The sequence below is a fragment of the Mizuhopecten yessoensis genome, unplaced genomic scaffold (assembly GCF_002113885.1).
Source record: "Mizuhopecten yessoensis strain PY_sf001 unplaced genomic scaffold, ASM211388v2 scaffold8131, whole genome shotgun sequence".
In the NCBI taxonomy this organism is placed as follows: Eukaryota; Metazoa; Mollusca; class Bivalvia; order Pectinida; family Pectinidae; genus Mizuhopecten; species Mizuhopecten yessoensis.
In genome coordinates, this window is record NW_018407394.1 from 245103 (window position 1) to 260156 (window position 15054).

Consider the following 15054-nt stretch of genomic DNA (forward strand, 5'->3'; position numbering starts at 1 on the left):
AATGTTGTCATGAGGTTGAAAACATACCATTAATTTGTTCTGAGGTTGAAATCTCTTTATATCGTACATACCATTCATGGGTCATGAGGTCAAACTCTCCGTAAAGTTGACCCATGGTGATGGACTTGGGGTTGAGGACAAATGTCGTTACAGTCTGGAAAGGGAATCCCGCTGGTGATTCCTCCCCCTGGAGGGCGGAGCATGCCTGCTTCAGTATGTCGTAACACTGGAAACAAAAATGCAATAAAAATTTGTCCAATACCATTAACATAAAACAAGTATCCAGATTAAAAAACAAATATCTGAATTCCTAGTCTCTACTGTATTCACGGTTTAATCTAGCCACGTACCTTGGTCTTTCCAGATCCGGTAGGGCCGACCAACATGAGACCGTGTCGCACAACTGTCGTCTCAAACAACTGGATGCACTTGTGGATGAAACCTGCAAAAAGTTCATATCCATGATTGATACGGATGTAAATTAGTCTAAAGCACACTTCGAGTGTCACACTATTCTAAAATATCATTGTTATTCCATTTCATAAAAATCTGTTGGTTTATCAATGATTAAATTGATATTAATTCAGACAGCCATAGTTTTGTGTGCTTCATTTTATTGCATAAAACCAATTTTACTTGTGAGTTTTAATCTTTCTTCCTGTAAATTACAATGACACACACATCAGAGGAAAAAAACTTCTTGGATACAAATTTTCAAAATCATAAATAAATCATTTCATTCGAAGATTGGTTTGTTTGCTTCTGCTTTCCATACTATTAACAGCTCTGATCATTTAAGGATGGGCCAGGTAGTGGAGGAATACGACCCAGGGGTGGACGGCTAGTAATTGTACATGTCTTATCCACAAATTGAATAACATTTGTGGAGCCCCTATCAGATATCTAACCTCAGCCTTTCCCCTCACCTTCCACATCCTTGAGTCCGTTCTTAACACAAGTCTTCCTCAGTGACGTATCCATGGATCCATAGTCTATTGGCTGTTCCCTGGAGGAAAATCAAACACATTTTGCTAATGTATCAAGATTTTACACCAACTTCATATGTAACTCTTAAGCAACTGAAATTAGTTAAATATTTGATAGCCTGTTTTTTTCATATATTGCAGTTGACAATAGGCTAACAGCATTCTATTGTTTATGGTATGTTGTATGTTTGATATTTTTGACTTACTTGATGTTGGGGAACAGATCCGAGACAATACCATTGAAGAGTTTCAAATCTTCCACTAAAAACTTTGGAACGTTGACATCACGGATAGCTCTAAGGGCAATGAGTTCCTGGAAAAGAAGAGAAAAAGTCAACAGGTTATTTGGTTGTTTTCATGGTACATGTATTGCAAATTCCACAATTTGAAGTTCACTTGAATAACAATATCAATATGGAAATGAACCCAAGTTTATGCAACCAGATTTGATACACAGTGTTTTAGACTTCTTTGTAAAATACTTTTTGGCTCAGTTTATGTAAAACAGGCATGGTTTAAAAAAAAAAATGTTCAGCAGTGTAAAGATAAAACTTCTATTTGTATACAACTTAATAACAAACTATGTATTTAACTGCTATTTGAGAGATTTACAGAAAGGATTCCTTAGAAATTAAGGAAGGAAAATGAACTCTGACATGACCATGAATAGTGAAAGCAACATAGGAGGACCTAGCTAGACATCTATAACACGTTTAGTGATCTGACCTCGTCCATATCTCCGAACTGGCGCTTCAGGTTACCCGCCGCGGAGATGACAGATTTGACAGCTCGCATACCGAAGTCGTAGTGATCCTGAAAGTACAATACAAAAACATTAACACTTTTGGAAAATTCTTTTAGACATATACTTAAACATTTCTTGCTTATTCTGCTGATGTATGCAAAGGCAAACCTGATATTATGAAAACCTTTAAAAAATATGATTATTTTTTTAAAACCTAAAATTCATTTAAGTTCATTAAGATAGCCTTTATAAATCTTATGTCTTTAAAAATGAAAACATGATTTCTAGAAATCTGTAAAAACCAACCTGTGAACTGAGCTGTTCCGAGGATAGTTTGAATGTGGACACAATCTTCTTGGAGAGAACTCTGGCGTCGGAAAAACCGAAGGAGAACAGACTGATCTCAGCAATGAGGGCATAGTCGGGTACCATCATAGCCACGGGACGGAACAACGCCTGTAAGTATCACATTCAGATATAAAGGACATACTTCATCGTCAGGTACAGGGCATACAATTGTACTTTCTTACAGGATTTTACAGAAATACAGGACAAAGTTTAGTACATGTACTGATATATACAGGGAAAACTTAGGTACAGAACTCAGTTATAAAATTATAGTTATTTAACTATCTGCTTTATGGTAATCAAAATAATTAATAAGATTGATGAATGTTCAAATCAACAAGTCTTCATCCTTAAAATACCCCCACCCACCAACCCCCCCAAAAAAAAGAAGAAAAAAAGACCAAGAATGGAAAAATTTAACTAAAATAGTCAATAATCAAATCAATTTGATTTCTAGTTGCATTTGAGGCAGTGACATTACCAAGTAAAAGTTGACTTTAAAAAGAAACTACTCTTCTAGTAGTGTTTGTATATTTCTTAACAGTATGAGTATGTTTTTTTTTCTTTTTGCAGAGAAATGGAACAGAAGATATCTCTCTCTCTTAATGTTTACCTTGAGGTTGTCGGGGAGTTCAGTTCTCCCAGCATATCCAGGGTTCATTGTGATGAAGACGGAGCAGGAAGGTTTGAGGCTAAGCTCCACTCCCTCAAAGATGAACCGATCAACCTGTCATCCGAAACACATGTTGTTTAGAGGGAGCAAAAAGGGGGCAACATATCACAGCTAGATACCATTACTGATTTCTCATAATTCATGATAACTGTTTTAAAGGCAAAATAAAACAGAAATTTTAATATTCATATTTAAATTTAACAATTTAACATCTAATTTTAAAACTGAATACAAGCAAGATTTAAACAGAAATGTTGTTATATCAACAAAATAATAGATGGATTTAACATTCAAATTTAACTTCCATAATATTAAATCTACTTATAAAATTACATTAAACAAAAGCTACTTGAACTTTTATATATTTTCAAATTTAACCTTAAGAAGGCATTTTTTGTTTGTTTTACAATTTAAAAAAAGAAATAAGAATCAAGTTAATTAAAAACAGATTACATGCATAACTCCATGCAATAAAATCTGTTGTTGTAGCATCATTAAATTCAGTCTTGAGGATTTCTATAAATTGAATTGAATTTCACATTAAAGAATTGAATTGAATTTCACATATCTTTTTTAAATGTTCTTAGATTATATACTTTAATTATTTCAAACTGAGAGATAAAATAAAGTCAATATAAACTTCTACATAACATTTAAAGAGAAGTCAGTTGAAACCTTATCTGCATTACATTGAGTTAAAAGTGAATCTGAACTATACATTTTATATATACACTGTATACATCTAAACTATCTATACTGTATTAAACTATACAATACCATATTGTACCAGAGATATCAATCTAAACTATACAATGTATCAAGAGAGATATCATTCTAAACTATACAATGTAGCAAGGGTGATATAAATCTAAACTATACAATGTAGCAAGGGAGATATCAATCTAAACTAACCAATGTATTAAGAGAGATATCAATCTAAACTATAAAATGTATCAAAAGAGATATCAATCTAAACTATACAATGTACCAAGAGAGATATCAATCTAAACTATACAATGTATCAAAAGAGAGATATCAATCTAAACTATAGAATGTATCAAAAGAGAGATATCAATCTAAACTATAGAATGTATCAAAAGAGAGATATCAATCTAAACTATCCAATGTATCAAGGGAGATATCAATCTAAACTATACAATGTATCAAGAGAGATATCAATCTAAACTATACAATGTATCAAGAAAGATGTCATTCTAAACTATACAATGCATCAAGGGAGATGTCATTCTAAACTATACAATGTATCAAAAGAGATATCAATCTAAACTATACAAAGTATCAAGGGAGATATCAATCTAAACTATACAATGTATCAAGAGAGATATCAATCGAAACTATACAATGTATCAAAAGAGAGATATCAATCTAAACTATAGAATGTATCAAAAGAGAGATATCAATCTAAACTATAGAATGTATCAAAAGAGAGATATCAATCTAAACTATAGAATGTATCAAAAGAGAGATATCAATCTAAACTATACAATGTATCAAAAGAGAAATATCAATCTAAACTATACAATGTATCAAAAGAGCGATATCAAGCTAAACGATACAATGTATCAAAAGAGAGATATCAATCTAAACTATACAATGTATCAAGAGAGATGTCATTCTAAACTATTCAATGTATCAAAAGAGAGATATCAATCTAAACTATAGAATGTATCAAAAGAGAGATATCAATCTAAACTATAGAATGTATCAAAAGAGAGATATCAATCTAAACTATAGAATGTATCAAAAGAGAGATATCAATCTAAATTATCCAATGTATCAAGAGAGATGTCATTCTAAACTATACAATGTATCAAAAGAGATATCAATCTAAACTATACAAAGTATCAAGGGAGATATCAATCTAAACTATACAATGTATCAAGAAAGATGTCATTCTAAACTATACAATGCATCAAGGGAGATGTCATTCTAAACTATACAATGTATCAAAAGAGATATCAATCTAAACTATACAATGTATCAAAGATATCAAAATAAACTATACAATGTATCAAGAGAGATATCAACATAAACTTTACAATGTATCAAGGGAGATATCAATCTAAACTATACAATGTATCAAGGGAGATATCAATCTAAACTATACAATTAATCAAGGGAGATGTCATTCAAAACTATACAATGTATCAAAAGAGATATCAATCTAAACTATACAAAGTATCAAGGGAGATATCAATCTAAACTATACAATGTATCAAGAGAGATATCAATCTAAACTATACAATGTATCAAAAGAGAGATATCAGAAGTCAATGTTAACTATACAATGTGTTGTTTCAAAACTGTTGATTTCTTACTCTTCTTTTTTTATTTTATAAAAGACTACCATCAATGAAAAAACATGATTAACAAAAACATATTAAAAAAAAATAAAAAAAATTGGAGATCATTTTGCTGAGTGAGTTTTTGTTTAAAACGATTAACATAAAAAAACTGAAAATATGAATGGAAATTTCAGATAAGAAAAAATTATTTCAAAGAATAAAAAAACAAGGAGATACTAACTATAATAAAAAATACTCAAAATTTGATATATTGTTCATTATTTTTACACAGCATCAGACATTTACAAACATACAAAAGATACCTACGTTTGCTTCCAAAGCTTTTTGTATTGTAATAATCTGCATGGCCACGACGGACAATACTTCTATGTTTATTCTGTTGAACTCATCAAAACATGCCCATGCGCCCGCACTTCATTCGCAAGGTGGAGAGAGAGGAATATACAGAAAGGAAAAAGTTATACACGGACTAAACTAGGCTACAGCTAAAGATACAACAAGATGCTGCTATTCTGTGAAATTATCCAGACTTGAAAATTGATTTATCGAATACAACGGCTATTTTTCAATTCTTTACAACTTTTTGATGGTTTTTTTCCAAATTACTGTTGCAAATTAGTTGAAATTTAAATTTGTGTTGATATTTCAAAATTATTGCTAAACAATCAATGAAATTTTAAGATTTTTTTTTTTAAATAAATGTTTTGTTTACAAACAACTGAATTAAATATAATACTGCTTTTTACAATAAATTATTTTCAAGTCTGTTCCTCCTAAAAAGAAAAGAGATATGACTGTCTCTCAGGTTCAAGAATGGGGCACATTGCAATTGTCTTTCTAACTGCAGAAACTTTTCATCACCCCATGAATAAAATGTTGATAATATTGTAGACATTTTGCAGTAAGTAATAAATTGGGAGAGTTGTCCCCCCTGATTTTGTCGACAGTTGTGTGCCCCTGATTATGTCTGAGACACAGTCTGGATTAGAAGAGGTAGAACTCATAAGGATACTGTACATAGTGTTTTTTTGTATTGGTCTAAATTTTATAGACATCAAACACTTACAGTGAAAATAAATGTAACACTTTTTTTTTTATTCCCCAATTAAATTTATGCTGAGTGAAGAGGTCTTACCTGGTAGATGATTTCTATTTCATCTTTATTATGGTAAATCATTTTTTTTTTGCTATTTTTGCAGGTACAACTTTCTATAAAAATAACTTAGCAAAAATATGGAATGCACAAAGAAAGCTTTAATTGTTTGAAAAAAATGAAGTTGATCAGATACTTCTTTAACAAAACTATTTCTGGGAGGACTATTTAGATATTGGTGATAGAGCTGTTTCTGAGTAACATTAAACATCTTTTCTTCAGAGCTATTTCTTGGAAGTGAGTTGTCTTCTAGAGAGCTACTTCTTGGTTTCTATTCTACAAAGCTATTTCTTGGTAGTGAGATATCTATTCTACAAAGCTATTTCTTGGTAGTGAGATATCTATTCTTCAGAGCTATTTCTTGGTAGTGAGATATCTATTCTACAAAGCTATTTCTTGGTAGTGAGATATCTATTCTTCAGAGCTATTTCTTGGTAGTGAGATATCTATTCCCAAAGCCATTTCTTGGTAGCATCTGTTCTATAGAGTTAGTAGCAAAATTTCTATTCTACACAGTATTTCTGGGTAGAAAGATATTCCATAAAGTGATTTCTGAGTAGATCAGATCTGGGACAAGACAGACGGAGTCAAAGTTCCACATAAAGTCGCATGCTGAAACAAGTGCTGATCAGTTTAAACTGTAAACATACTTGTATGGGAAGTAATCATAGATGGATTGTCAGTCATAAACATTTTAGCACACTTATCAATAAGCACAAAGGCATTCTATGTTTTAATAAGTGAATTTTAGACAATAATTAAGTATGCTCTATGCATCAACTAGCACATCATATTTGTGAGATAGATGCTAAAATATGATTACTGTTCTAGTATGTTTAAAGTACTTAATGTATTAAGAAAATAAGTAGTGGACCATTTTATTTCAACGAAAAGATTCATCCTCCTCCAACTTTCTATCTATATTTATATATACCATATATTTTTTCCATATCATTTTATTTGGGGGTGGAGAGGTGGGAGAATGTTTCTAAGTTTCGAAAAATTTGCAGCAAATTTAAAAAGAATAATGTCAGATTTTCCTTACAAAAACAAGTAAACAGCTGATGAGTTGAAAGTCTGACACTGTAACCTACATAATGGTCCACTATTTATGCACTGTAACATATGTTAGGTATAGGAACAACGGGCAACATTCTTTGCAATGATACATGTAGTTGGCCGACAAATCCCTCTGTGTAGTCTTGGTACAAACACTCTGGAAATTAGCTCCAATTTTTATGGGTTTTTTTTCTATATTATATTAAAAAACTTTTCCAAGAAATGTTGGTATTCAGAACAACACAAATGGTTTTTGTTTAGCCGTAGAAGTATGTAGAGCTGTAAAATAGAGTATGAAGAGATCTACCTACTGGGATATACAAACTGCACACCTTTAGTGAGTTATCTACAAATCCACATGTATCCTTTCCCTTTCTTGATTTTAAATATAGAAGCAATTTAATTTATTTCCATCATTAATTGTAGGATGTTTCCATAAATGAGAAATTTTCATTTAAAAATATTAGCTAGCAAATTTGGGAAGGAATTTGATAGGATTTGCAAAATGTTTGACCCAGAAAGATTGTGCAGCTTTGCAGTAGATGGTTACAGAGAAAGTCTAGTGTATGACGGTCTAGCCCTGTCTGAGGTGCTGGCTCACCCTCTGCTGCTGGGCCTTTTGTATGGTAGCGATTTGCTGTGCCACCACAGACAACACTTCAATATCTATACGGTTGAACTCGTCAAAACACGCCCATGCTCCCGCACTGAAAATCAATATTTAACCAACGCCCACATGAAATAGAGTTGATAATGCTTAAATTGCAAATTCTTCCTTCTTTATTTAAATGATTATATAAATTATTGATAACAATTTCATGTCAGAAAAATATCATAATTTCATGCAAGAAAAAATTTGTATTACAGACCCCAGGTGAAGATCCTCCAATTCTACCTTATTTTATTATTATCGGTACTTATAATCATAAAACATTTTATTTAACCAGCATGTACACAAGAAATGGCTGATTTCAAGCACTCTGATAATATTCAAAACAAGTTCTGTAAAACCTTTGAATGGGCCAGGGGACAAATTTTCATTACTTATCAATCAAAACTGGTCGGGATTCCAGTGTCGATTCCTGTACTTTAATTTTCATAAAACTAATATATCTTGATTATATCAGAAAGTGGTTTATTTACTACAATGATACACAGATGATTGAGCGACTTAAGTGATTATCGCAAAATGACACTGTAAATACTTATTTGTTCAGGCAAATTGATTAAATGCACAAAAACCACACAACACTGTTAATTCACTCAAAGTATAAGATTACAGCAACAACATAAACACTTGGAGGATGTTTAACATATCTAAAATGTAAATAACATATCTTATCATTTATCAAAAAAGCAGTGATCAACATAAATATCAACAGTAAATCAAGATTCAAAATTCTCACATTGTTAATCTTTTATGTGGTTATTTAGGTGATTTTTTAATGAACAGCGATTTCAACTGGCGAAATGAACAATATGAGATGAACATTCATTTGATGTTTGAATGCCATTTTTGTGAAAAGTTTGAATTGATTAACGACACTCCCTGTGAAATTAACACAATGAAATCTGCATCAATTTCAGGAATTTTTATGAACAAAGGTATCTATTTTACAGGTGTGTACAACAGCTAATTTGAATCTTGATTTCAATGCATGGTAAAATATATACATAACATATTAAAATTTCTATTAAACAAATAACACATAAACCTAGAAAGTTCAACTATCTATAACCATAGAGATTAACAGACATTCTAACAAATGTTCAGAATGAACAATAATATAAAACATTAATTATCTATGTAATATTTTCTTTTATAATCAGAGAATTGATGTTCCATTAACAACAATTAATAGGAAAAAAACAATCTGATGTTTTTATCATTTACATATATGTATATCCTGTTAAGAGTAGAAAACTTATCATTTGGTCTCTAGCACATTATGAATATGGATGCGTACCTCGCCAGTCCTTTGAAGAACTTGCCCATAGCCATGAAATCCAGCTGGTCAGAACAGTTGAACACCACACACTGTACAGCCATTGCCTTGGCCAGATCCTGTTAGAGAGAACAAATAACATTACCTATGTGGTCTCACCCCTATGTAAGTATATGTGACCCTAAATGATTTAAATATGCAACATCCCCCATGGAATTAATTAACATACATACTTTTTTGGGGGAAGAGAGAGCAAAATGAAATTAGGGAGGTTTTTTTATTACAGGTACCCACCCTGAACCCAGGACATTTGCTGAAGTGGGGATGGGGCTTATTTGCAAGCGAGGTCTTATTTGCAGTCAAATACGGCATCAGCTTAAAGCTTGTAAAAACCCCTTTCGATAATTGGTATGTCATTTGTAAGCTACTTATAAACCAAGAGAGCTTATTACATTATTTTGACTAAAACTAATTTTTCCACATAATCACTTTTATTTTTTAAGAACTGGCAGACAAATAAAAGATGTCTAGAAACAATGTTCAACAGATTACTGCAGTGTAAGTATAAAGAATATCAACCTTTGTTGTCTCAGTCTTTCCTGTTCCTGCGGGCCCGGCAGGAGCTCCTCCGAATTTGAGATGGAGAGCTCCAGTCAGGGTGAGATAACACCTGTTTACAAAGTTTTAAACAATATATATATCACATAAATCACACAATCCACATTGTAATGTAATCAATGGAAGCCATTTTATTGTATTCTTTAAGTAAAGACAGAAAGTCTCTGCAATCGGACAATTTTTAAATTGCTGTATGAAATTATTTAATCATAATTCAGTGGCTACTACATAGGTAATTACTAAGAAAAACATCCTCGACACAGATTTTTTTTTTGAAGAATTTTGAAGTTATTTACAATGTTTAAAATATCTACTAAATAGATGGATTTGTGTATCTGTGTACTGATGATGGCTATAATACCTATCAGTTAACGGTGTAATGACCAGTCTGAAGGTGTTTCCTAGGTATTCGTAACCGTAGGGAAACTGGGCGTTAACAGCACGTATGTACAGGTTTTCATCCTCCAGCCAGTAGTATCTGAGGGAAATAATGATAACCGTAAAAAAACTCATGTCAAGATAATTTGTTTTCCAAAAATATTTCCAATATAACAAATGTTATAGATTAATGCAAAAGAAATCTTTAATAGAAGAGGAAATTAATCTGTTTATTTTTTTTAACTATCCAATTTTTTTATTTACATGCTAGGCAGAGTCATTTACTCACATTTTTTTCAATTTGATTCAATAAATTCATTAATTTTGCATCAAATGACTGACAACGATTCTCAAAACTAGACAGGAAATGACTCATTATACGAAAAATGTAGCTAACACACTGTAAACAAATCCCTTGACTTACCATGAGTAATATAACAAGTATATAATGTTAAAATAAAGTATAAAACTCACCTGATTTGACTGATCCACTCAAAGGCGTTGGCATTGCTCACCTCCTCCTCGACAATTCTGTGGACAACGTCACGGGCATGCACCTCTATGACGATGAGGGCAGACAGGGTCAGTCGTCCGATCTTGGACAGGTCAGTCCTCACCAGGAGTCTCAGGTCATCCAGCTGTTTCAACATAATTTCATATATCTCCTTGACCTTGTTCTGTTCCAGAGCTTCAGTGACCTCCTGTGTCCAGTAGGTCTGACAGCAGGCAATGACCACTTGACCAGGCCAGTCGAGTACCCATTCTGTTCTTGGTTTCTGTAAAAGGCAAAATATAATGTTCACATCTGGAGTTTTTCAACTTCTTTGAAAACCTTTTTATAATTTGGAAACAAGAAGAATTTCATTCTTTGTTATGACTGGTCTGAAAACTTGTATTTGTATACTTATTTTTTGTCAGCACATTTGGGATGACAAAAATCCTAAAAAATAATTTGAAAATCATTTCTCTGGAAAAAGAATAATGTGAAACCAGTCAATCAAGCTGCCAAGGGGCGAGAAAATACTTGTTCTTTTTAAACAGATGGTCCTTAGAGACAGGTTGTTATAATAGGGGTGTTCTTGATATGGTTGATATAGGCAGATGTTCTTTATAGACAGGTGATCTTTTAGGCAGTTTCACTGTAGAGTACTTACAACTTTGTAAGCTTCCAGGGCCTCCTTGATGATTAGCCGAAGACTTTCTCTCATGCAGCGCTCAATCTCCAACATCCAGTCCTCAACATTTCCTGTGGGGTACAGCGTCTCCTTGAAGTCTACACTCTCGCCCTCACCAGAGAACATCTTTGTGATCTTCAAATCATCCTCAAATCGGAGCTGTAATAGTAAACAAAACAATTCAGTCACATTGTTGTTCAGAAATGTTTGGGGCAAACCAGTTTACCTAGTATTACTGTCTACCAACAATGCAAGAAACAAATTCAAAAGCTGGAAGAAAACCTTAAGAATGTTATTGGTCAGAAACTTCATTCAGGGAAAGTCTTATAGACATAAATAAATAAATTTATTACATTTTTGCCAGTAAAATAACGGATTCTATCAACTTGATAAAACTGATATCTTTCACACTGTGACAAATATCAACTGTGATATTTTCATACTGTGAAAATATCACTTTTTGGTTTTGACCAATCATGATGGTATCTTCTATTCGCTGCATTCAAAGGCAACAATTTTTTTGTTCAGACTCAAATGAAGCGACAGTAGAATAAGTGGTTGTTATGGTAAATATTTAGTGAACACATTTAAGTATTTACATAAATATACAATTAATAACATTTTTATAAGCAATCATACCAGAAAATAGCAGAAAACGTCGGAATTGTGTTGAGTATCCCATTCAAAATGGCGCGCAGCCTTGTTGTCAAGCGTGACGTCATTAAAATATGGCGCTAATTATTACGCTTCTGATTCCCGCCCTTTTTAATGCATTACATTTTTGATGTTTTATGCTTTAAAAATGTAAATATCAAAATATTAGCCACACTTGTGAAATATATTTGGTATTACTGAAGACACCATTAAATATCCTCTATATACAACATTTGATAAATGAAAAATCTTAACATAGTTGCAAGAAATTATTTTATATATCAGAAAGACATTTTGAAAAATTAAAATCAAACTGACGTATCAAATCAAATCTTTCTATTGATTGAGTGGTTTAAATTAAGTTTCCACCTACTTTCGCAATGTTTTCAAAGCACTTTCTGAGATGGGGCTGTACAGCTTTCGGGTCTTTGGTTTGTGACAAGATTTCCAGCAGCTCGTCATCAGACAGGAAATAGAATCGTGGGAAGGCATTCCTCTTGGTCTCCAGGTACTCACTGAGACCTTTCTGTACCTGTTCCAGTAACTTGTTACATTCTCTCAGATTGTCCAGCAGACGGTTGTCGGGGCAAAGGGAGATAACCTACAACCAAGTTAACATTGTAATATATCATAATTAAATGTACAGTAAAAGAAAATAGCTTCAAGGGTCAGATTGGATGAAATAAAAAAAAATATCCAGGTATGTTTTACACCTGTTTCAGTTAGAAAAACATAGATGATGTTAAAAACTTATTTAAATAAAATAAAAGATGTATTTTTCTTCAGATTTGGCACAATGGTTTTGAAGAAGTTGATGGACATTATTTTATTGCATAAGCTTAATATATGGACCTCCCAGCCAGGTAAGCATAAAATTCTACAAATAATATTGAGGTCTTATATTTTGTTCTATTGTATCTTTTGATTAAAAAATCCTTCTTGTCCTACTTTAACTGCAGATTCTTTCCTTTTATTGCATAAAAAGATCCCTTTCCCACTGCACTGTTGTTTTACTTATTTGCAGTAACCTCCCCTTAACTTCCGCTTAGATATCACTGTAGCACAGTTGGCAAAGATACTTCGGTTAGAATGAAAGTTTACTCAGAACACTCTTTTTAACTTAATTTTGTTTATTTCATCTTCATTGTGTCTTATAAAAGTCATGCAAAGATTGGAACAGTTCATTTGGAAATTTCAGGGGTGAATGAGTTAATAGAATTCTAAGCTTTTTGATGAAATTAACTGTCTGGTCCTACCCTACCTGAGGGTTCTCTCTGGCATTCTTCATCAGCTTCCTCCAGATCCGCTCCATCGTCTGGTACCTCTTGCTCTCCACGGGCAGCTGTCTGTTGATGTCCTCCGAGCTGAAGATAGGCTCCAGATAAAGCCACGACCTCTGACACACCAGCCACTCGTCCAGGACATCCTGAAAGCAACCATCATTTACAACTAATACGATTTGCTTTAAATCGTCATAGGAAAGCAACAGTTCTTCTTGGTACTAAGGTAAGAAAATTCATTTCACAGAAGTTTTAAAGACCAAACATAGAACCTAACAATATTCTACTGGGAAGTTAATTCGGTTGCTTTCACCGACAAAAAGTATCATTTCTTTTTCACATTATAACTACAGTGATAACATGAGTTTTATTAAGTCAGAAATTCCATAAATAAAATTTCACTGGTTAATATGAAAGAAGCAAAAATATTCATATCGCAAATGATGAAAGTGTAAAGAATAAAGATAATATAATGTTTGCTCATGAGATAATAGCTTATTCCAAAATATACCGAAATGTAGATAACTGAAGTAAACCTGGGGTTTGGGTACAGCTTCATAATATACCACTAGCCCTTCAGAGATTTTGTCATTTGTTTTTCAAGCTGAACTAAACTTGGGTTGACCTTAAAATCTACTGAGCCCAGGTTTTGGGCCAGTGGAATTTTTCACTTCTGGTAGTTTTCACCCTTCATACCTGTGTAGTCTTGAGTTTGTTCTCCCAGTTACTGATACGATCCTCAAACGGCTTTTTGTATGGGGAGAAAGACATACTCTGGGTCATTACAATGTGATCGTCCAACAGCTGTGAAGTATCCTCAGACGCTCGGATGATGTAGGTTCCTGTGTCTTTGTACGACAAGATTTCAAAGTTGACAGGATCCCATTCCTTCTCCATTTTGTCCAAAGCCTGGAAAAAGCAAAGATTTGTTTTGTAAAAATGTCTGCCCTTCTTGTTACACTTCTACAGATTTTATGTAATTTTTGAAATCTACTTAAGTTTTTCTGACTGAGAGTGCTATTGCATGTTTTAGATTAAAAATTACTTTCACCAGTTACTCTATTAATTTGACAATGCCAATGAACAATTTCTTGATTTGAAGGATTAATTCATCCAAATTTTTATTTTTCCCCAATTATATAATTCACAGGACTTGTTTTCTGAATTTCCCTCTATAAGTTAATAAAGTCGACGAAAATGAAACTTTCAAGTTGAGCTATTTATGTTGACGAACAAATGTGAAAATGGAATTCATTATACCTGTTCAATGGAGTATTCCTTGCCTGCGACCTCAGCCACCTTGGTTATGGTGCCTATATGATCCTGTAGGTTCATCTCTATACACTTGCTGAAGGTCAAGTTGGCCTTGGGTCTGACAGGGAATCCTAGATCTCCCGACAGCTGTAAATAAATCACAGAACACAGTAAGGTTTGCTTTGAGTCTGACGCGGAACTCCATATTTCACGATTCGTGCAGCCAAATAGAATTAGACAATTAAATGAAGAAATAAATTGTGCGTATTTTACCTGTTCCCAATGTCTGTTTCGCATGCCAGGGTTTCGGAGGCCCTGGATCAGGGGGATATAAGGCTTGAAATCCTCCACATTGCCTTTGATTTCTGATGCCACATTTTGTACACCTGGCAAAAACATCCTCTCAAGTCATTTACATGTTCCCTTCTGGTTACACAAATTTAGTTACATTGATATTG

The 15054-nt window shown here is 33.0% G+C and overlaps 1 protein-coding gene across 7 annotated transcripts in view; it reads right to left on the minus strand.

The window, feature by feature from the left end:
- Positions 1–15054, minus strand: part of LOC110455083 (dynein heavy chain 1, axonemal-like) — a 93328-nt gene that overhangs the window by 60714 nt on the left and 17560 nt on the right. For 5 of the 7 annotated variants that reach the window (XM_021505022.1, XM_021505020.1, XM_021505021.1 and 2 more), the window contains exons 20-37: positions 14870–14982; positions 14603–14743; positions 14039–14251; positions 13324–13488; positions 12436–12663; positions 11388–11567; positions 10708–11009; positions 10217–10333; positions 9817–9907; positions 9259–9356; positions 5386–5491; positions 2693–2806; positions 2038–2187; positions 1713–1799; positions 1193–1299; positions 927–1006; positions 351–442; positions 72–226 (exon numbers count right to left, since the gene is read on the minus strand). In XM_021505022.1, coding sequence (XP_021360697.1) covers positions 72–226; positions 351–442; positions 927–1006; positions 1193–1299; positions 1713–1799; positions 2038–2187; positions 2693–2806; positions 5386–5491; positions 9259–9356; positions 9817–9907; positions 10217–10333; positions 10708–11009; positions 11388–11567; positions 12436–12663; positions 13324–13488; positions 14039–14251; positions 14603–14743; positions 14870–14982 — 2539 coding nt within the window. Of the gene's footprint in view, positions 1–71; positions 227–350; positions 443–926; positions 1007–1192; positions 1300–1712; positions 1800–2037; positions 2188–2692; positions 2807–5385; positions 5492–7892; positions 7999–9258; positions 9357–9816; positions 9908–10216; positions 10334–10707; positions 11010–11387; positions 11568–12435; positions 12664–13323; positions 13489–14038; positions 14252–14602; positions 14744–14869; positions 14983–15054 lie in introns of all 7 variants that reach the window. The other 2 variants (XM_021505023.1, XM_021505018.1) reach the window with 1 other exon arrangement.